Here is a 24,489-nt window from a genome sequence, read left to right on the forward strand (position 1 = left end):
ACTGAAGATTAAATAACAACAGATTAAAGAAAGGACAGACAGCTCATGGATCTTGAGACTTAATATTATTAGACGATAATACTCTCCAAATTGATCTAAAGACTCAATGCAATCCCTATCAAAATCCCAGCTGGTTTCATAGTAGAAAATGGAAAGCTGATCCTAAAATTATTATGGTAATGCAAAGGATGCAGAACATCCAAAACAATCTTGAAAAAGAAGAACAAAATTAGAAGATTCACACTTCATGACCTGAAAACTTACTACAACGCTACAGTAATCAAATTATAGTACTAACGTAAGGATAAATATGTAGATCCAATGTAATAAAACTGAGGGTCCAGAAATAAAATCTTACACTAAAGGTCATTTAATTTTTGACAAATAGGACAAGACAAATCAATGGAGAAAGACTAGTCTTTTCAAACAATGTTGCTAGGATAACTGGATATCCATATGCAAAAGAATGCAGCTGGGCCTTAGTTCACACCATATATTAATAATTAATTCAAAATGGATCAAAGATATAAATGTAAGAGCTAAAACCCTAAAACACAGAAGTAAATCTTTGTAACTGTGCATTAAGGAAAGCCTTCTTAGATATCAGAACAAAAGCAGAAGAGACAAAAGAAAAAATGAATTTAATTTATTCATAATTAACTTTTTGTGCTTCAAAAAACTCCATATCAAGGAAAAGAGAATCTACAGAATGGGAGAAAATACAGGGTGTCCCGCTAAAATGTACACACACTTTAAAAGCTGATAGGTCAATTTTGAAAATGAAATATATTTTAATAAGCACTGCCTTTGTAATTATTCAAAAGTGCGTGTATACATTCTTTTGGGACACTATATTTGCAAATCAAGTGGAATTGGGGAGAGGTAGAAGAAGGTAAAGGAGAGGATAAATGGTGATGGAATGGTGTGTTCACTTGGGGTGATGAACACACAATACATTATACAGATCATGTGTTGTACGAATTGTACACTTGAAACCTATATACTTTTATTAACCAATGTCACTCCAATAAATTCAATAAAAAATAAAATATGAAAAAGAAAATATTTGCAAATCATATATCTGATAAGGTATTTTTATGCAAAACATATAAAGAACTCTTATAATTCAATCATTTTAAAGACAAATAACCCAATTAAAAACATAGGCAAGAGCTCTGAATAGACAAATGGCTATTAGAACATGAAAAGATGCTCAGTGTAATTGGCCATCAAGGAAATGGAAGTCAAAACCATAACAAGATACTGCCGGGCCAGAGTGGCTCAGTTGGTTGAGCATCATCATGTGCTCCTAAAGGTTGCTGGTTCGATTCCTGGTTAGGGCCATACCTGAGTTATGGGTTTAAGCCCACTCAGGGAGCATGTGGAAGGCAGGCAACCAACGAAAGTTTTTCTCTCTCTCCTCAGGTGAAGATTTTTTAAAAATTTACTAAATGATCCCTAACTGGTTTGGTTCAGTGGATACAGCATCAGACTGCAGACTGAAGGGTCCCAGGTTCGATTCCGGTCAAGGGCATATATCTTGGTTGCGGGTACATCCCCAGTAGGGGGTGTGCAGGAGGCAGCTGATCAATGTTTCTCTCTCATTGATGTTCCTAACTCTCTATCCCTCTCCCTTCCTCTCTGTAAAAAATCAATAAAAACTTATTTTTAAAAAATTTACTAAATTGAGATATACTTTAATGGGGTCCAATAAAGATACTTTATAAAATTAAAATTCTTAAAAAGACACAACTTCACACCCACTAGGATACCTATCCTATCTAATACAAGAGTAATATGCAAATTAACCATCACTCTGTCACAAAGATGGTGGCGCCCATAGCCACAAGATGGTAGCACCCAGTCCCCTCAGTTGAAGTGTCCAGGCCTGTTGGCCAGGCAGGTGGTGGGGGAGGGGGCCGAGGGGCAGAGCTGGTGATTGGAGGGGGCAGGGGCGGAGCCAGTGATTGGAGGAGGCAGGGGCGGGGCCGGTGATCGGAGGGGCCTGGGCAGGGGTGGAGCTGGCAATTTGAGGGGCAGGGGCGTAGCCGGCTCCAAGGGGAGCAGGGAGCCGGGCTAAGCTGTCAGCAGGACATCCCCTGAGGGCTCCCAGTATGTGAGAGGGGGCAGGCTGGGCTGAGGGACCCCCCCCCGCCCCCCAGTGCACGAATTTCATGCACCGGGCTCCTAGTATTCATAATAAAAGGCTAATATGCAAATGCTCATCACTCCATGACGCCATAAGGACCAATCAGCAGGGACCTGAGGTTGCATAGCGCCTGGCCGGGGCGGGGGACCTCAGGCCATGCCCCCAGTCCCGGGCTGGGGGACCTGAGGCTGCACCCCCCCTCCTGGCGGGGCTTGACGGGGCACCTGAGGTTGCACCCCCCACCCGGCGGGGCTTGACGGGGTACCTGAGGCTGTGCCCCCCCGCCCAGCGGGGCTTGACGGGTGTGGGGCCGGCTGAGTCTGGGTCTCACCCAATGGGGGTGGGGCCGGCCGGGTCTGGATCTTGTGCAATTTCAAGGTGCACACGGGTGGGCAGGGACTTGACTCTGGGTCCCGCACTCCAGACTCTGACAGGAGGGAGATTTTAATATACATTTTACTAATTTTCTGTCATCTTTGACACTTCTATTATAAAGAAAGGGCAAATAGCAATATTAAAATATTTCCTCTAATTAATTCCCTTTTATTGTACACAAATTTCGTGCACCGAGCCACTAATAAAAAATAAAGACAATAACAAATGTTGGCAAAGAAAAAGCAGAATGCTAAAACATGGCTAGTAAGAACATAAAATGCTGCTGCCATTTTGGAAAAGCAGTTTGGCAGCTCCTCAAAAAGTTACCATATTGACCCTGCAACTCAAATCCTAAGGTATATATTACCCAAGAGAAATGAAAACATGTCCAAATAAAATCTTTTACAAGAATACTCTTAACAGCAGTATTCAGTTTTACTAGCCAAAAAGTGGAAACAAACCAAATTTAAGGAATAAATTAATAAACATATATTCATACAATGGAATATTTGACAATAAAAAAAGAATTTATAACATATACAACATAGATGAACCCTGAAAACTTTAGCCAAAGTCAAAGAAACCACTGTAAAAGGAGCATTTATTACATGATCCTATTTATATGAACAGTCCAAAATAGGCAAATTTATAGGAAGTAGATTAGTGGTTGTTTAGACCGGTGGCAGAAAGTGAAAGCTAATGGGCAAGAGGTTTCTTTCTGGGGTATTGAAAAATATTCTAAAATTAGATTGTGATGATAGCAGAACAACTCTGAATATACTAACAACCATTGAATTTACTAGTACACTTTTTACAAGGGTGAATTTATGGTATATGAAGTATATCTCAAATTAGTAATTTTTTAAAATTAGGCCAAAACTAAATAATAAAATCAGTACTTGATTCCCTTGGGGACAGAAAAGGAAACCACAAAACAGTTAAAAACAATTTTTTAAAATATATTTTTATTGATTTCAGAGAAGAAGGGAGAAGGAGAGAGAGATAGAAACAATGATGAGAGAGAATCATTGATGGACTGCCTCCTGCACGCTCCCTACTGGGGATCGAGCCCACAACCCAGGCTTGAGCCCTTGACGGGAATCAAACCTGGGACCTTTCAGTCTGCAGGCCAATGTTCTATCTACTGAGCCAAACCGGCTGGGGCAAAAAACAATTTTTAAATAAATCAAATTTTAAAAATTAGGATGATAAATAAGAGCCAATGAACAGAATTAAAAGTCAGGAGGGGAAAATGTTTAAAGCTATATATAAAAACTGTAAATATGAAAATTGGGTACAAAATGAATAGAATATGTACTATTTGATGTACAAAAACAAATATGATTACACAATATACAAAAGAAAAAGATAATATCATCTTCCTGATTCAGATAAACTGACTGGAGATATTCTAAAACTAGACTTACTTTCTAGATTTCAGTCCTTTTCTATGTTTTACAACAGTCTTTTTATGTTAACTAACTACATTTATAAAAGAAACATATTTAAGATTATTCCAAATATATGGGATATAAATAAACAGAATATATTATGCGACTATGAGAGTTTTAAAGCATGGCTCTAGCCGAAACCGGTTTGGCTCAGTGGATAGAGCGTCGGTCTGTGGACTGAAGGGTCCCAGGTTCGATTCCGGTCAAGGGCATGTACCTGGGTTGCGGGCACATCCCCAGTAGGAGATGTGCAGGAGGCAGCTGATCGATGTTTCTCTCTCATCGATGTTTCTAACTCTATCTCTCTCCCTTCCTCTCTGTAAAAAATCAATAAAATATATTAAAAAAAAATAAAATAAAGCATGGCTCTAAATAGTTTGACATTCTTCCCCAAGAAGTCATGTCCCTTCTCTAAAATAGTGCAGGAGAAGTAATGGTGCTTCCAAGATTCGGTGACAGGCCATTCAACTTCTGCATTGGATTCTTGAAGCACTAGAGAACTAGATACTTCTTCCTGCACAGGATACTCTCTCCAAACTCAGAAGCCACATGGAAGGACCAGTTGTAGGTCTTCCAGGTACAGTTCCAGCTGAGCCCAGTCTTCAAGTCATTGCAGACTAAGCACCAAACATAGATAAAGAAGCCTCCAGATTATTATAGTCCTTAACTGTTTATGTCACCTCCAGACAATCAAGCTGTCTCAGCTAAGGCCCCAGCCATCATGCATAGGAACGCAGATGAGCCATCCCTATTTAGTTCTGTCTATATTCTAGGCCCACAGAATCACTAAGCATAATAAAATGGTTGTTCTTTTATATAACTACTAGAGGCCTGGTGCATGGACTCATGCGGTCGCTCAGCCTGGCCTGTGCCCTCTCGCAATCCAGGACCCCTCAGGGGATGTTGGACTGGGGAGGAGGCCCAGCTGGGGTGGGCACAGTTCCACTGCACCTCATCCCGCCCCACTGCACTTGCTGCCTCTGCTCCCGCTGCCGCAGCTGCGCTCACCAGCTGTGAGCCCAGCTTCTGGCTGAGTGGCGCTCCCACTGTGGGAGCGCACTGACTACCAGGGGACAGGTCCTGTGTTGAGCATCTGCCACATAGTGGTCAGGGTGGGTCATAGCGACCGGTCTACCCATTGTTCCGGTCATTTGGTCATAACGGTCGCTTGGGCTTTTATATATATAGAAGTTTGGGGTAGCTTGTTATGCAGCAATAAATAAATTGGACAGGGGTTATTTTCATTAATAAAGATACAAAAATATTTAATGAAATCTTACAAAAAGATCACATCACATTAAAAGGTTATTCATGAAGATCAAATAGAATTTATACTAGAAATATAAGGTTGCTGTAATCAAAATACAAGCTTATCACATTGAAATACATTTTAAGATTTTAATCATCAAATAGTATGTTAAGAACATATTTTTACAAATCTTATTCAATAAAATTCACTATCTATAAATAAAATTCAACAGAACTAGGGGCATATTCATAGTTTCTTCTTTCTTAAAATGCAAGAACTAGCTTAAAACCAACAGCCAATCTTGTACTTACTCGATCTCACTTATAATTACTAAAACAGATATATCTTGGAGATACAAAAAACGAATAATACACATTACCTGATCAAGGAATTAACAATATAGAAGCAAATTCAGACATATGCATAACTGTAACACAATATACCAAGTGCTATAATGAAAAGGGAAAAGTAAGAAATACATTCAATGAGAATGGGAGAAGGAAACAGAACCCAAGAATGCTTCTCAAGAGTGACATTTGGTTTAGTCAATCCTATGTGATATAGAAAGGAGGAAAAAGGGCTATTCCAGGCACAGAGAAAAATAAGAAGAAGGGTCTGGGGGCAGAATACATACTGTGGCTGGAGAATAGTGAGTATCCCAAAGGAAATCTGAGCTGGAACTGTTAGATAAGGAAGAACTCTTTAAAAGTTTGTAAACAGGAGACTTCCTTGATCAAATTTGGTGTTCAATAATGCAAGTAGAAGTATACAAAGAATTAAGTACATAAAGTAAACTGAAGGTGGACAGAGGATTCAGGGGAATCAATACAGATATACTATGGACATTCTGCTTTTAAGAGGGAAAGCACATTTAGAAACAGAAAAACAAATGGCTTAGAGGTACAATCTTAATATATGACAATCCATAAGCAACACTAAAATAAGAAAAATGTTCATTCTTTAAATGTTGAGATACCATTAACAAAAAGAATTAAATATAAGGCTAACCCCTCACATTTCATACTAAAACTTTTTGATAAGACAAAAAGTTAAACAAAAACCCTACAGACTAGACAAAAATAGAATAGCCTAATTAGAATAAAGTCGAGATCTTATATTAACAAAACTGAACAAATATTATAGAGAAAAAGTATAATATAATAAAAAGAAAAGTAATTAAATGATATAATATAAATAAGATAATTTATCCCTTCCAATAAAATTAACCCAAAATGGGAACTAAAGGAGATAATTTTTTAAATTAGGGAATGACTAAATATAGTATAGTAACGTAGATATTCTTCTTTAAAAATATCGAATGTGCACACAAAATCTTTCAAGATATTAAACAAGAAATTAAATCCAAACCATAATCACAAACATATGAAAGCAAGCCATATGTAAATAAATGAAGGTCAATTCAAATGTAAGAAAATACAATGTTCTGCACAACTGGTGATAGCTTAAAAACTAACAATTCTTTATCATTTTACATGGAAAAATGATCTTTATTAGTCCCAATTAATAATTTAAAAATTCATTTACAAAACTGCACATATTTAGATGAGTCCTTATCAATAAATAAGATTTATATTTCAGTTAATTAGCAAAAAACTTAAATGGCTAGTTCTCCCTAACCCATCCAGGTGTGCCTTTTATTGATTTGTTAATTCTATGAAGGAAAAAAAAATTTTTCCCTATAGCTTTCATAAATTAAATAACTTTATTAAGCATGTATATTCTTTGAGTACAGTGTTTTTTCAATATTTAAAAACCATATGGGTTTAGCATGCATCCATTATAAAACCTAAATGCTACTGTCTTAAGATTATGAAGAAACAAAATTAGGATGATTTGACATGGTCATAACTTTTTACTCTTCTGTTAAGAAACAACACAAGTAATCAAATTTGCAATAGACAAGTGATCAAAATAATTCAGTTCACTAAAGAGGATAGTGGTTACATTATGTCACTCAACCAAGAATTCTATATTGGCAAAGGACTCCATATTTTGATGGCAGCTATATAAATTCATGGAAAATTGAAACCTCATAATCAGGGTTTATATCAGCATATTTTTGACCAAATAATTATTATATGCCAATAAAAGAAAATAATGCAATAGAAAATGATGTAAAGCACAGCTTAACAGTCTTAAGTATGAATATACATCCCTACTTTTCTAACTAATTTGTTGCTTTTTTCAAATGATCAGTGTTAGAATTTTTTTAAACACAATTTGAAAAACCAGGGATATATGTTATATAATTCACTAAAGTTCAAAATAAATTGAGAACATAATAAACATTACCTGCATAGCACTCTTGCCCATTTTAACAACTTCAAACAACATCATGTTTTCCACTCCATTCTGTTGGTGATGACCATTCATTCGGTTTGGACCAGAAGGAGGTTTTCCTCCATTTCCACTTTTGCCCTTTTCTGCTGGGCCCTTTTTGCCTTTTTTACAAGTCTGCACAAAAACACAAGTTGGTTAAGTTATATCACTATGTTTGAGAGTTCAAATTAAAACTAAAGAAGCAGACCTGGCCGGCACAGCTCAGTGGTTGAGCATCAACCCATGAACCAGGAGGTCACAGTTCAATTCCCAGTCAGCGCACATACCCAGGTTTTGGGCTCAATCCCCAGTGTGGGGCATGAAGGAGGCAGCCAATCAATGATCCTCTCTCATCATTGATGTTTCTCTCTCTCTCTCTCTCTCTCTCTCTCTCTCTCTCTCTCTCTCTCCCTTCCCTCTCTGAAATCAATAAAGGTATATATATTTTTAAAACTAAAGACACAGCTGATGGGATACATAATCATGCTTAAACCTAAAGGGAAGTGGCATACATGTCATATAAAATGATATGGTTGTGCCCTAGCTGGTTTGGCAGAGTGGATAGAGAGTCAGCCTGAGGACAGACGGGTCCCAGGGTCGATTCCACTCAAGGGCACATGCCCAAGTTGCGGGCTCAATCCATAGTGTGGGGGTGTGCAGGAGGAAGTTGATCGATGATTCTCTCTTATCATTGATGTTTCTCTCTCTCTCTCTCCATCTCCGTTCCTCTCTAAAATCAATATATTAAAAATTATTTAAAATTATATGGTGTGATAGCCTCTTTGTGTTATCAATTTTTTCATTTATACTACCATGAACCTCACATGACATTGTAGTTAGCCTATGAACACTGACGAACTTCGTAAGGCCAAACTTCTACTCCTATTAACTGAGTGATCTTAGGCAAGTTACTTAACCATGCTGTGCTTCAGAGAGATTTCTAAAATGTAAAGTGAGAATAATAAAAGTGTGCCTACTTCATAGGGTTGCTGCTTTATCAAATAAGTAACTCATACTTAGTTTAACATTTTAGCTTAATACCTATTTTTTAGTCCTTATAAATCATTAGAGTGCACTCACAAAAGGAATTCCAAACAGCATAAAAATAGGTGTATCAACCTCATTGTCTGGGCCCTCCTCTGACACTTATTTATCATGAAAATTCAATTTATGTGAACACTATGGAAATCAAACCCCTTTATAAGAAAATTGTCAATATTGGGGGTGGGGGCTCCATAAATCAGTGAAAAGGTTGCCTATATGCCTAAGTAAAAAATACCTCCACAGCTTTCTATATCTTGTTATAGAAAAACAAGTCATTCCCAAAATCAGAGTTCTCATTCTAAAATGCCAGAATTATACTAAAATCTTTACAGATTAGAATAGAGAATTTCCAAGGTCTCTTTTAGACCAACACATTTCTATGACATAGAGCAAGGGTTGGCAAACTTTCTGTAAAGTGCCAGACAGGAAATATATTCTTTGTTTATTTTTACAAACCTTTAAAAATGTAAAAATAAGTCTTAGCTCATAGGCAGTACAAAAATAGGCCACAGTTCGCTGACCCCTTATCTACAGCCAGGTCTAAAAATTTATTTCCACTGACGACCCGTATGCTTATATACTTTGCTTAATAAAGGGTCCTTTCTCCTCCTTTAAGAGTCCAAAACCACTCTACTCTTAACTACTTCACAAACCTTACTAACAACTGAAAGAAATTACTGGTTAATTTACATTATTTCGTTAATGATATGCAGTCTTTGTGAACCCAAGTAATTAATTCTTAATTGTAGAATGAAAGGCTTTTGTCCCCAGTAAAAGGAATTTCAAAGATAAGGGTGAAAGAAAAGATCAACTACAAAGAATACACTAGAAAAGTATAAAATGTTAAAGTTAATTAACATGGAGCTATATATTTGCAATTTATCTATCATATGCCTCAATATTCCCTGTTGCTATGAAAAACTAATTAGTACAACTGAAATGGCTCAGTGAATATGCTGTGCTAGGAAAAATAATGTACACAGAGTGATAATACAGGAAAGTACAAGAAGTAAACATGCTAACCCAGTTTCAATCATTTAGAGGGGAAAAAGCTCTAAAAAAAGACTATGAGGTAGTATATTATAGTGCAGCAATTTTCAACCTTTTTCATCTCATGGCAAACATAAACTAATTATTAAAACTATGTGGCACACCAAAAGCTGTATTATATATCTTGCTGATATGACAAAAATAATAATTACCTGCCCTTTTATTCCAAAGTGCCATTTAAAAAATCAGGTGCCTATACTTGTATACAAGGATTTCTGGTACGAAGAATTAACCAATCAGAAATAACATTATTAGGCAACATGACCAGTAAGATGCAACTCTATTATATGAACTATACTAGAGTCCCAGTGCACGAAAATTCATGCACTGGGCAGGGGGGGCGGGGGGGTCCTTCAGCCCAGCCTGCACCCTCTTGCAGTCCGGGAGCCCTCAGGGGATGTCCAACAGGAAGTGGGCCTAAGCTGGCAGTCCGACTACCTTAGCACTGCTGTAGAGGCAGGAGAGGTTCTCCCCCACTACCACTGCTGCGCTCACCAGCTGTGAGCCATGAGCCTGTCTCAGGCCTTCTGTCTGAGTGGCGCTCCCCCTGTCAGAGCACACTGACCATCAGGGGGCAGCTCCTGAGTTGAGCATCTGCCCCCTGGTGGTCAGTGCAAGTCATAGCGACCAGTCATTCTGCCATTTGGTCGATTTTCATATCAGCCTTTTATTATATAGGATATTTATGGTTCAAGACAGGGCATTCACATCAGACTGATATTGTTATGTTTGCTGCTGCTGTTGTTTTTTATTTGACAATCTAAGGGAAAAGGGGTCAATGTCCCTGACTAAAATAGTCAGGTATTACATGTTCTAAACATTCTATAGCATACCAGTTGAAAATCACTGTTATGGTGGACTTAAAACACCTTCAAATTCTTTAACCACTGAGTTCTCTGGAGCTTAGTTTCCTATTCATAAAATAAGGAAGTTTTCTAATCCACAAAGTTGTTCAAATATTAAATGAGGTAACATGTATTACCAGAGTGCATGGAACATACATAATATAGTGCCAAACATCAAAATAGTTATTATTATACTCCTGATCTGACCCCTTACACCTCACTCATAGCAGTGGGTAAAGTTAACCAAACTATAGCACAAAAACTTTGGGGAGTCCTCTATGCAGTTGTCATTCTGAGTCTTGTCCCAATGTGCAAATTAAATCAAAGTCAAAAGAAGAGTTTCAGTTTTGCAAGATGGTTCCAAACAAAAATGTGGTGTTTTTTAAAAATACATTTTTATTGCTATCAAAGAAAAGGGGAGAGGGAAAGAGAGATAGAACATTAGTAATGAGAAATAATCATTGATTGGCTGCCTCCTGCACATCTCACACTGGGGATCAAGACCTCAACCCGGGCATGTGTGCTGACCAGGAATCGAACCGTGACCTCCTGGTTCATAGGTCGACACTCAACCACTGAGCCACGCCCCCTGGGCCAAAAATAGTTTTCTAATGAATAACCATACTACCCACTAGAATTATGACTGTCTTTGGATAGTCATGAGTTAATATTTTTATTCATTCACACTTTCTCTCTCTCTCAAAACTTCTACTTTTAAGGGACTAAAAGAGCACATGAAATTATGAAACAAATGAATTATGTGCACTCTAAAATAGTATTCTGACCTAACCAATTTGGCTCAGTTGTTAGAACATCGGCCATAGACTGAAGGGTTACCAGTTCGATTCTAATCATGGGCACATACCTTGGTTGCAGGTTCGATCCCCAGCTGTGGTCAGGGAGCAACCAACCCATGAGTCTTTCTCACATCAATATTTCTCTGTGTCTCTCCCCCTACCCTTCCACTCTCTCTGGAGATCAATGGGAAAAAAATATCCTCAGGTGAGGGTTAACAAAACAAACAAACAAAAACATAAAATAGTATTCCATGAACTAGTTAAAAATTATGTCCATACATAAAATGGGATGCTATGGCACCGTCCGAGTGGCTCAGTGTTTGAGCATCAACCTATGAACCAGGAGGTCACAGCTCAATCCCCAGTAGCAGGTGTGTAGGAGGCTGCTGATCAATAATTCTCTCATCATTGATGTTTCTATCTCTCTCTCCCTCTCCCTTCCTCTCTGAAATCAATAAAAATATTTTTCCAAATGGGATGCTATGACATCATTAAAAATTACAGACAGAAAAAAATTAACCATAGGAAAGCTGCTGACAGCATACCATTAGGTTTTATAAGCAAATTAAACAGTTTGCACAGTATGAATTAATTTAAGTAAAATTCTATGTTCATGTTTATACATAGGTATTATGTACAAAAGTGTGTTCACCAAAAATTTTAAAGAATAAATCACCATCATATCTAGCTTGACTCAGTGGATAGAGCACTGGCCCCAGGACTGAAGAGTCCCAGGTTTGATTCCGGTCAAGGGCACATGCCCAGGTTGTGGGCTCCACCCACATTGGGGGGTGTGCAGGAGGCAGACAGTCAATTATTCTCTCTCATCATTGATGTTTCTATCTCTCTCTCCCACTCCCTTCCTCACTGAAATCAATAAACATATAAATAAGTCATATTTTGCACAATGTATTTACAGACACGCACAGAGTCAAATGTACTTTCTAAAATAGCAAAATGATTTGACCACTAGCAAAGTTATCCAGAACCCTCAGGGTACCCACTCATATTCTAAACTTGTATCCTATTGACTCAGAATGTCACTTAACATTAGTTTTACTCATTATAACTACTGTCCACTCTAACCCATTAGATATAAACTGATTGTAGGTTACATTTTTAGCGTGCTTTAGAATGAGAAATTTACTGCTTTGCTTTATATTTGACTACCCGTGGGTAAATAAAAATAAAGCCAACAGAATATCACATTTAGCTTAGCACACTATGCTTCACAAAATGAACTACTAGAAACAACAATGTACTAATTTCTACTTTACAGTAGTGAAAATAGATAATCAAAAGATACTTGATCTAGACAGAAGCCCAGAAACCGCATGTGTTCAGAAGGCTTACCATACCAATCAGAAAAAAAGGCATTTTTAAGAGCGAAAACATCTGAGATATAACTAATACATATATAAAGGCCTTGAAAATCAAAACAAAGTCACATATTCTGTACATACTTTTCCTTTGCCTTGCTTTTGGTTTTTTCCTTCAATGTCTTCAAAATCTGTGTCAGAAGAAAAATGTGTTTCTGACTCCCTGTGACAGAAAGATAAGCAATTATTTAAAACCTTTCTTAGAAATATAGATGGAGTTTCTAACTATGGCCGTATTTTCTAAAAGAAAGATTTGGTTAACTTACTACAAAACTCCATTATTAGCATTAAATGTAAATGAGATGATTTTCCAAATCATACCTTAGCACATTACCAAATATATAAAATTACGTAACTTGCCCTAGCCAGTTTGGCTCAGTGGATAGAGCGCTGGCCTGCAGAACAGTCCTGGGTTTCAGTCCAGTCAAGGGCAAGTACCTCGTTTGCAGGCTTGATCCCCGGTAGGGTACATGAGAAAGGCACCAATCAATGTATCTTTCTTATATGGATGTTTTCTGTCTCTCCCCCTCCCTTCCACTTTCTCTAAAAATCAATGAAAAATTATCTTCAGTGCCCTAGCTGCTTTAGCTCAGTGGACAGAGCGATGGCCTGCGGACTGAAAGGTCCCAAGTTCGATTCCAGTCAAGGGCACATGCCCAGGTTCCGGCTCGATCCCTAGTAGGGGGTGAGCAGGAGGCAGCCAATCAATGATTCTCTTTCATCATTGATGTTTTTATCTTTCCCTCTCCCTTCCTCTCTGAAAGCAATAAAAATATATTTAAATAAAATATCCTCGGGTGAGGGTTAAGTTAACAACAACAAAATTACATAACTAGCCCTAGCCGGTTTGACTCAGTGGATAGGTTTGACTCAGTGGATAGAGTGGTTTGACTCAGTGGATAGAGCGTTGGCCTGCGGACTGAGGGGTCCCAGGTTGGATCCCGGTCAAGGGCACATGCCTGGGCTGCAGGCTCAATCCCCAGTGGGGGGGAAGCGTGCAGGAGGCAGCCAATCAATGATTCTCTCTCATCGTTGGATGTTTCTATCTTTCTCTCCGTCTCCTTTCCTCTCTGAAATCAATAAAAAAATATTTCTAAAAAATTACATAACTAACTACAAAAACAATAATCTGAAACACAAATGTCTAAACATTTATTTTGTTAAATTTTAACCAAAACATAAAGACGAAACCAGTGGCTCTCTAAACTTTAACCCTAGGAACTATGGTGCTGTTATGATAGCTGGTTCCATTCTCTGATTCAAAGAATACGGTACTCAGGGAAAACTTTTTTTTTTTAATTCATATTTATTATTTTGTTCATGGTCATCCGAGGATATTTTTTCCATTGCTTTTTAGAAAGAGGGGAAGGGGAGAGAAAGGGGGGGAGAGAGAGAGGGAAACATAGATGTGAGAGAAGCATGGATTGGTTGCTTCCCGAACGTGTCTGACCAGGGCCAGGATGTAACCTGTACCCAGGTAGGTATAAGCCCTTGACCCATAAACAGACTCACGATCCTTTGGTGCATAGGCTGACATTCTAACTACTGAACCACACTGGTCAGGGTAGGAAAACTGTATTTTAACACTAGGTATTGCATGAATTTTATTAGAGAATTTTAGCAATATTAAAGATCCTCTTTCCTCTACAACCTCACTCAGAAATACTTATAAATCAAGGTGTAACTATACAAACCATGTATTTCTGAAAGAATCCTATATAATAAAAGGATAATATGCAAATTGACCCTAAAGGCCAAACGACCGGAAGACCGGCCACTATGATGCACACTGACCACCAGGGGGCAGACACTCAACGCAGGAGCTTCCCCCTGGTGATCAGTGCACTCCCACAGGAGGAGCTCTGCTCAGCCACAAGCCAGCTGACAGCTGCGAGCGCAGTGGCAGTGGCCTCTCCCGCCTCCTCGGGCTGCCAGAGGGATGTCTGACTGCCAGCTTAGGCCCGATTCCCTGGGGAGCAGGCCTAAGCCGGCAGGTGGACATCCCCCAAAAGGTCCCGGGCTGTGAGAGTGCACAGGCCAGGCTGAGGGACCCCCCTACACCCCCCCCCCCCGTGCACGGATTTTCGTGCACCAGGCCTCTAGTATATGTATAAAACACTATGGCAAACTAAATTATTTGAAACATAGTAGGGAAGTATGCTAATTGACCAAAATCCTTTATGAAGAGGTGGTAGGCTATTGTCAGAAAAACTGGTTCAAAGACTTCTGCATTATTTTGGAGTAGAAGGGGTGATTTTATATAGTATGGATATTCTTACACATACAGAAACAAAGTAATTTAAATGTACATGTGATGCTTCCTTATGTTAACACGGACCTAAATAATAGTAGCATGCCCTCATTTAAATCCTTTAAGGCAAGGCATACTTCCTATTTGGGTCACAATGGATTTTAGAATCAAGCCACACCCATAAAAGATAAATGTTTTACCACTCTAAATGTGTAAACCTAGTACCAGATTTCCTTAAAATATATGGATCAAAGTGAAAAGCTAGCTTTCAAAAGCTAGTCTTCTCTAACTATATTTCTTCTATTTCCATTTTTATTGCTACAATAACCAGTTGTCCAGAGGCTGTGAGGTAGGAGGAATACTTTATAAATCTAAAGTAATGGTTAAAATACTGGGGAGGGGGAGCAGGAGTTACTATTTATAGCACTTATCTACAAAGTAATTTAAACAATGTATTGAAGATAGTGGCAATTCTAACCGTGTCCTATAATGTTGTGAGAAAAGGGTGAATGACTACTATAATATTAACCCTGAAACTCTTGCCTGTTACATCTTAAGAAGATTGCTGTCATCAATATTTTTCTCAGCCAAACCGGTTTGGCTCAGAGCGTCGGCCTGCGAACTGAAGGGTCCCAGGTTCGGTTCCGGTCAAGGGCATGTACCTTGGTTGCGGGCACATCCCCAGTAGGAGGTGTGCAGGAGGCAGCTGGTCAATGTTTCTCTCTAATCGATGTTTCTAACTCTCTATCCCTCTCCCTTCCTCTCTGTAAAAAATCAATAAAATACATTAAAAAAAAATAAAGATCCAAGGTTTAAAAATATTTTTTTTTTCTCACATGCCTATATGGCCTTGCAAAAAAACTGAAAATGTTTTTAAATATCTTGGTATATAGTAATACTTCTTTCTTCCCAAGACATTTGTGGGATACCAGTTCTCTTAGCTCATTTACTACTGTAAGTCTACAAACAAACATTAGTCTTTACAATATTCCAATGGCCACAGAGTAATCAAAGGGTAAATTATATCTTAAACCTCATCTCCAGGTTATCCCAATTAAAAGAATGAGCCATTAGAGTTTGATTACTAACTGGGAAAAACTTCCAAAGAATGCTGAATTGAGTAGTCAGTATAGGAGTCTAAAAAATCCTCAACCAAAGAAATCTTCTCTTGAATCTGTCTTTCTCCAGTGCTTTCCTCTGCTTTTAAAATCAAAACAACAACAGCAGCATATCCTAGGTAAAATAGATATGTTTAAGAAATATATGCTTAACCTTTGAGTGACTTGAAATTTCCCGAGTCAGTTATCACGACTGAATCTTCTCTTTACCCTGCCCCCTATCTCACAAATACTATCTATTCTACCTCCAAAAATCAATTCCCTCTTATCTATTATCCTATTTCAGGCCCTACTTAAGATAATCAAAACAGTCAAAGGTCTGGTTTATAATACAAACCTTTTAAATCATCTCTAACCTTTAATTAATATATAAGAAATTCATAAAATAATTTCATGATAGTCAAACCAAAAATTATTTTCTCAGATATCCCATAAACAAACAAAAAGAAAAATAAGACATTTTCCTCAAAAATCTTAATATAGTCAATAAACACTGGGATTAAAATCACATTAGCCCAGCCGGTGTGGCTCAGTGATTGAGCACTCACCTATGAACCAGGAGGTCATGGTTTGGTTCATGGTCAAGGCACATGCTTGGGTTGAGGGCTCAATCCCCACTGTGGGGCTTGCAGGAGGCAGCCAGTCAGTGATTCTCTCTCATCACTGATGTCTCTAGTTCTCTCTTTCCTTTTCCAAAATCAATAAAAATATTTTTTTTAAAAAGAAAATCTATACACCATCAAAAGCAAACACTGACTACCATTATGCACAAAGATATCTATCTGTTATTTTTAAAATTTTTAGCAACCAGATTTTTTCAAATCAAGTCTTATAAAGACCCTTATAACAAATACTAAAGGCCCGGGCACGGAATTTGTGCACTGGGGCAGGAGGGGGGGGGGTGTCTCTCAGCCCTACCTGTGCCCTCTCAGAGTCCGAAGTCTGGAAGCCCTCAGGGGAGCAGGCCTAAGCTGGCAGTCAGACATCTTTAACACTGCCCCTCAGGTGGGAGCTCCCATCACAACCGCTGCGCTCGGCTCGTCAGCCATGAGCCCAGCTTCTGGCTGAGCGGCGCTCTCCCTGTGGGGGCACACTGACCACCAGGAGGCAGCTCCTGCGTTTAGCATCTGCCCCCTGGTGGTCAGTGTGCATCATAGCATCCGGTTGTTCCACTGTTAGGTCGATTTGCATATTACCCTTTTATTATATAGGATGGTATATGTATGTGCAAAGTTAAAGGGATCCACAAGCACTTTTACTTTCAGTAGTTCTAATTCTTTCCAACATCATCAAAAATTAGAATAAAAGTTGAACATGGACTATAGGCAGCTTTTAAGACAAAAGTAAAGAAGCCACTTCATGCATCAATAAGCATGTAATTATTTCTGCAAAAATATGTAGCATGTCCCACCCTCCTAGATTTGTTTTAGTGTATCATCATTTGATCTCATAGTAGAAAGATGACATTACATCCTAAGTACTACTGCATGATAGTCCTTTCTGAGAACACGTAACTTTTTAAGAATTTCATGACACGCACTCAAAACAACTGCTATTATAAAACCAAGTGTGGATTCAACTGCACAGCAAAAATAATAAATTGTGCAGTATCTAAATTTTAAAAATAAGTTTAAAATGTAGTACAAAAAGCTCGGAATAATTACTGTTTCAGAGTCCAATGAGTATTAATATAAACTGTTTCAAAGTATACATACTTATGCTGTATCTTATGTATTAGATGTTCTCAAGCAGAAGTAATTTTAAGTGAAGTTAGTACATTTCTATTTTGTGGAAAAACAAGTATATAAAAATCATCGTAATATACTTACTGTAGTAGATTAAAATCAGTTGGTATTTCTGGAGCTGCTATCATTTCTTTATCATCTTCTGGAACGCCCCAATATCAGAAATATATTCATATATTTACGTGGGTAAAAATGATGGCTCGCTTCCTTCTTCTAAGACAGACAATTCCTTTAAAGGGGAGGAATGCCGTATCTATTATAAACACACCAAAAATATTGGGAAGGGTATCTACACGCAAAACCTAAATTCCCCTGTGCCTGCTACTGTGTTTCAGTAAATAAGTATTTCTTTCCCTTGAATTTGACTGCTCTTTCTAGATATGGATTTATTACAACTATTGTAGCCCCACGGTAGCAACAACAGACACAAAGAAAAGCTTGTATTACAGACAATTATTTTTAAAATTTGCTAAGATTCTCTAGTCTGGATTTTTTTTTAAACATATACCCTACTAAGAACATGATGTGACTCTTTATTGGTCCTGAAATCCTTATGACAAGTTTAAAACATAATGCAAGAAGTCTGAAAATTCTATAACGTTTGCTGGCAGTATACAGTACAGTCAAATGGAACAGATAAGCCCTAACCGGTTTGGCTCAGTGGCTAGAGCATCGGCCTACAGACTGGAGGGTCCCAGGTTCGATTCTGGTCAAGGGCATGTACCTTGGTTGTGGGCACATCCCCAGTATGGGTTGTGCAGGAGGCAGCTGATCGATGTTTCTCTCTCATCAATGTTTCAAACTCTCTATCCCTCTCCCTTTCTCTCTATAAAAATCAATAAAATACACATTTGTAATTCCTTAACTAAGAATTTAAAGATTAAAAAAAAAAGGAACAGATAAAATTAAGCTATCATTTTGAAACACTATAAAAGCAGGTTCTTCTATAGAAGGAACAGTCCAAAGTCTTGCTTATTAATATACTAGAGGCCAGGTGCACAAAATTCGTGCATGGGGAGTGGTGGTGGGGGGGGTGTCCCTCAGCCTGACCTGTACCTTCTCCAATCTGGGAGCCCTCGGGACATCCCTGGCAGTTACACATCCCTCTTGCAATCCAGGACCTCTGGCTCCTAACCGCTCACCTGCCTGCCTGCCTGATCCCCCTAACTGCCCTCCCCAGATGACCTGGTCACCCCTAACTGCCCTCCCCTGCAGTCTGGTGGCCCCTATTAACTTTTTTTTTATAATCTTATCCCCTTCACACACAATGGTATTTGACTTCCTTATTGGCTTCTCCCTCACAGAATTTTTCTCTCTCCTTTATGTAACACTTTTTCCTATTGACTCATCATTTATAAACTTCTTTCCTCATTTCCTACTTCTGTTCCATCATCCTTCTTCCCATCTTTCTACTACCCTCCCTCCCCACATTCCTTCTTTATCTTTATCCCTCCCCTTTTCCTTCCTTCCCACCTTAATTTTTTTCTTCACTTCCTCCCTCTGACCTGCTTTGCTCCCTCCCCCATTTCTTCCCACTTCCCATTCTCCTTTTAAGCTCTACCAGCTCCCCTTTAAAACTTTTCTTCCCTCCCTCTTTCTCTCTCATCCACATCCTTCTCTACTTACTTCCACTGTTTTAATATCCATCTACCTGCCTAATTATTCACTATAATTTATCTTTTTCTTTTCTGACTCCTATTTTTAAAAACTGTCCCCAGTACACAACTATACTTGATTTTCACTATAGCTCCTACAGTTCACTCACACATCCTCTTTCCTTCTTTAACTCTGCTCTCTACTGACTCCTTTATAAAGTTCTTCCCTCCCTCCTTCCCTTCTTAAAGCTTTCGTTGGGGGGGAGGGGTGGTAACCCCCAGCCCAGGGCTCAGCCCCAGCCAAGTGTTCACCGCCCCCCCCCCCCCCCCCCCCCGCCACTTCCTGGCCTCACCGCTGCTGTCCTGCTCCCATTCCCTGCCCAGGACGCCCAGCCCAGCGAGGGTGGCCAAGGCTCGCACTGCAGACCTCGGACCGTCCTGCACTCCGTCCTGGAATGTGGGCGCATCCCCGCCAAGGGCCACCACCGCCCTCCTCCTGCATCTGGACAGGTCTCCCTGCTCCTCGCCGCCTGCGCCTACCGCTCACCAGGCACACCTGCTCTGCACCCCACCCCCCACCCCCCGCAGTCGCCACCTCCTTCCGCAAGCAGTTTCCTTCCCTTTTCCATTCCTGTGCCTATCATATCCTATCCTACCCCAGGCCTTGCAGCTGCCTGAGCAGAGGGCGGGATTGCAGCCTGCTGATCCGGTTGTGATATGATGCCCGTAATGGACAAATTTGCATATTTTTCTATTATTAGATTAGATAACCACTTCATGACTATACCACATTGTGTTGAATAGGAAAGGGAGAAAATGCTAGCTCTAATCTATTCCCTTTCCCTCAACGAACTTGTAATCAATTTAAATACCAATAATGTCATGTGGACAACTGTGTAAATTTGGCCATAGGAAGAGTATTATTTCTAGTTTTGAAGATCAACGATGCCGTTCTTAAATGAAAGAATGACCTAAGAGCAAATGACAAGTCTGTAACAAATAAAGAGAGATAAAATAGGCTGAGTCTAGAGCTTTTAATCTTATATGTGTAACTTTCTTTTATAATTTTCTTATGCTTTTCTTTCCAAGTGAATCTAGGATTTGGTGGCCACCTAAAGAAAAAGCAGATCAGACTAAACATGTCCAATAATAATAAATGTTCAAATATCATATACTAATAAGCTTCTAATGATCTTTCCAATAGAGCAGATGTTATACAAGAAACTGGTAATTTGGTTTTTCCATTAATTCTACAGCTCTAAAAACATCAATAAGTGGCTAGTCAAAGCACAGCATTTCCCAGCTCACTCTAATGAAGCTACTATTAATAACAAAATAATGAGGTAGTAAGAGAAACAAGAGCTAATAATCCACAAAGCACTGAAAAATCCAGGGTTGTCTATACCATCACTTTTAGCTTATTTTTTTTATTCTAAAGAATAATCGCATTATAAAATCTTTATTTAGACGTGACTATTAGCATGGTCTTCTTCTAATAAATCATGGTCACAGGATTGCTCCGCAAAACCACTAACTGTTAATCTTATTGTAACCTAAGAAGTTATCTAAATAGTACACCAGAATTCTGAGGCTTGCCATTACATGTGGGACACACCTAGCTTCCTAAAAATCCAAACATTATTTAAAAAGAAAAGCATTGCCCTCACTGGTTTGGCTGAGTGGATAGAGCATGAGCCTGCCGACTAAAAGGGTCCCAGGTTCAATTCTGCTCAAGGGCACATGCCTGGGTTGCAGGCTCGATCCTCATCATTGATGTTTCTATCTCTATCTACCTCCTACCTCTCCCTTCCTCTCTGAAATCAATAAAAATATTTTTTTAAAAAATAAAAAATATTTTTTAAGAAAGAAAATTTTGGTTTTTTAAAGAGAGCTGGAGAGGTATAGAGGTAAATAAGTTCTAACCAACACGTCAGGTTATCTAGATGGCAAGAAAGTGCTTACTCAGTTTGTCGGCCTACCTGTCCCCACTCTCTCTGGGCATTTTATAAAACCAAACTTGCTGCATCCCTTAATATACAATTTTTAAGCAGACATTAAAGATAGTTCATAGCCCTAACCAGTTTGGCTCAGTGGATAGAGCGTCGGCCTGTGGACTGAAAGGTCCCAGGTTCGATTCCAGTCAAGGGTGTGTACCTTAGTTGCGGGCACATCCCCAGTAGGAGGCAGCTGATCGATGTTTCTCTCTCATCGATGTTTCTAAACTCTCTATTATCCCTCTCCCTTCCTCTCTGCAAAAAAAATCAATAAAATATATATTTTTTTAAAAGATAGTTCATAGATATATTCTCCTAAGGACAAAAAGAATGTATAAGCTCTGAAAAGCAGAGTACTAAATAAAAAATAAGTAGTGTGATATACTACATTCCTCTACATAACACAAAATTTCTAGTGAACTAATTAGAAGTATTGTCAGGTCAAATTATTTTGCTCAGTATAAGGTTATACTAACATGTGCTTGGAAACTAGAAACCAAAGCAAACACAAAAGAAAAATGGAATTTATAAAGATGTGAGTCTCCCAGACAAGGAGTCTATTTTTAAAAAAAGAAATACCACCTAACAGATTTAGAAAAAAAATATTAAATTGGCCAACTCTCTATTCCTAGTAAAATACTTGTTTTTAAAAAAGTTTCTAAATATTAAAAATCCATCCAACCAATTAAAAATATCTACCATGTGCCAAATGCAGTGCAGGGCACTAGGCATACAGTGGTGAAAAACGAGAGTAATAATCCTTGCCCTTATGGAAACCTGCAATAAATGTGAAAATATATTTATTCCACCCTGACCGGTGTGACTCAGTTGGTTGGAGCATCTTCCAGTATATCAGAAGGTTATGGGTTTGATTCCCGGTCAGGGTACATACACCTTAGGTTATAGGTTCCATCCTCGGGTCAGGACCAATTGATGTTCTCTCTCACATCCATGTCTGTCTCTGTCTCTGTTTTTCTCTCCCTCTCTCTTTCCCCTTTCTGTTCCCCTCTCTAAAAAAGACCAATAAGCCTATCTTTGGGTGAGGATTTAAAATATATTTTATATTTATTTCTACAAGGCACCTAACTCTACAGCCACCTAATATTAAATAGAGGAATATTAAATTCCATGTATCTGATTTTTCACTGTTTTAATCATCCACTAAATAACCAATTTACCACCCAAACATTCTTCATTGCTCAAAATTATACATTAAAATAGCTTTGTAGTTAAAGGAGCCAGAACAATGGGTAGGTTAGCATTGGTGTGTGTGGGGGGGGCGGGGGGGTAAGAATGGAAACTTCATCTGCAGGAAGAGCTGAGAAATTTTCCCTTTTATTTTAAATGTCTACAGCTGTGTAAAAATACAATTTGCTTCCTCCAAAGGCTTACATTAAAAAATTTACAAGTAAAGACTTTAAATGTACTTAATACCATTTGACCTAAGTTAGGAAACCCAAAACTGTAAGAACATGTAATGCTCAATAAAAGTATTAAGTTAAACAGGCAAACTTATCACATCATTTCTGGTCTACTATACTTTATTAATTTTAAGAATATGCTCAAAGATCACAAGGTGGAGCTCTCACCTAATGTCAAGGAAAAACTTTTGAGATTTTTATCACATGTACCAATTCTCTATAACTACTATAAAAGAGTTAACATTCCAACAGCTTTGGAGGATAAAGCATAGAAATGAAACTTGCTTTAACTCTCAACTACTTTTTCCCTTTGCGGGAAAAATATATCCAAAAACAACTAACTTCTTTTTCTCCTTGCTGTAAACTAAGGGAACCCATTTTATAGATAGGTTGCATAATATACTGTAAAACCAATTCCTTAGGCTCAAGTGTTCAGTATACAGCCATTAAAGGTTTTTTTAAATACATTCATATATAATTACTGGATTAAAAAGGATTAGGTCATAATAGATTAATTCTGTATGTTAAATTCAAGTACACACTCTCACAAGTACTGTTTTTAATATAAACAGAGATCTAAAAAACTGAAACTTGATCACCATAACTTTTCAAGTTAGCTATAATGATTATATGTTTATAGTCTGTTACTCAAAATTTATATTCCAAGTTAAATTAATTCAGTAACAAAAAAACTTTCTACTTCCATTTCTATAAAATCTGCTGATTTCTTCATAAAATAATTGTTTCAAAGTTCTTTTAATTCAAGCCAAGTGGTCTCAAGACAGAAAATAAGAAAAAAACAAAACACAGCCTTCACTAAACAAGGTCCCTCAGAATTCACATATTATTCAAGAGTAATTAATTACAACAATGAGCTAAATTCACATGTTAACACTCGTAAATGGTATACAATATGATATAAGCACAGTGCATTATTACTATCACACCCATTCACACTGGGCACCACTGGCTCACTGGCAGATTTCAAGTAATAGGCAGATTTCATAGCAAAGTGGGTGAAGACAGGATAATCCTGCCTGGATTTCAAGAGAAATCCAAATATTTTATTTCACACGGTACTCTAATTGATTACATCAAAAACTTTCACATTTATTTATTCAAGGTAGTAGAAAGTATCTAACTGAAATATTCAGTCTATTAATAATTCTTATGAAGATGGATATACAATTCAATTAATAAACAATAATAAAGCCAAAGTGTACATTAAACAGCTTTATAGACAATGATGGGCAATTTTAATCTAAAATTTAGAATTGCAGTTACTAACCACAATTTTTTCATTTTAATATGACCACAAAATGCAGCATGCTACATCTTTAATATTTTTGTACCTTCCACTTCTGATTAGAAAGTTTCTAGAATTAGCATCCACGTGATAAAAACCACTAATCTTTCTACCTACTCACAGTGCACAATTCATAGACTTGAATTATATTCATGTTCAAGCTCAGAAATCAAATATACTTCCACAATGAAGTTTATGAAAAACAATATATAGTAGGTACTTTCCGTTTCTTATTTCAGATCTAAGAGGCTGGTTCTTCATTTGTTAATTCTACACAATGTCAATGACAGGAAAAATCACGCATATGTTGTACTGTAAAATTATTTGAATTCTCTCTAACCTTAAGCTTTCCTAAATAAAGATTAAAACATGTAAATTAT

The 24,489-nt window shown here is 38.1% G+C and overlaps 1 protein-coding gene across 11 annotated transcripts in view; it reads right to left on the bottom strand.

Moving 5' to 3' along the window:
* Positions 1–24,489, bottom strand: part of STAG2 (stromal antigen 2) — a 156,839-nt gene that overhangs the window by 69,785 nt on the left and 62,565 nt on the right. For 8 of the 11 annotated variants that reach the window (XR_004967015.1, XM_036306018.1, XM_036306017.1 and 5 more), the window contains exons 2-4: positions 17,878–18,022; positions 12,764–12,842; positions 7,538–7,699 (exon numbers count right to left, since the gene is read on the bottom strand). Coding sequence is in view for 10 of the 11 variants with exons in the window: in XM_036306018.1 (XP_036161911.1) it covers positions 7,538–7,699; positions 12,764–12,842; positions 17,878–17,921 (285 nt within the window). In the remaining variant the exon portion in view is untranslated. Of the gene's footprint in view, positions 1–7,537; positions 7,700–12,763; positions 12,843–15,473; positions 15,617–17,877; positions 18,023–20,260; positions 20,366–24,489 lie in introns of those variants that run through there. The other 3 variants (XM_036306019.1, XM_036306025.1, XM_036306023.1) reach the window with 3 other exon arrangements.

This window comes from Myotis myotis, unplaced genomic scaffold (genome assembly GCF_014108235.1).
Source record: "Myotis myotis isolate mMyoMyo1 unplaced genomic scaffold, mMyoMyo1.p scaffold_m19_p_4, whole genome shotgun sequence".
NCBI classification, from domain to species: Eukaryota; Metazoa; Chordata; class Mammalia; order Chiroptera; family Vespertilionidae; genus Myotis; species Myotis myotis.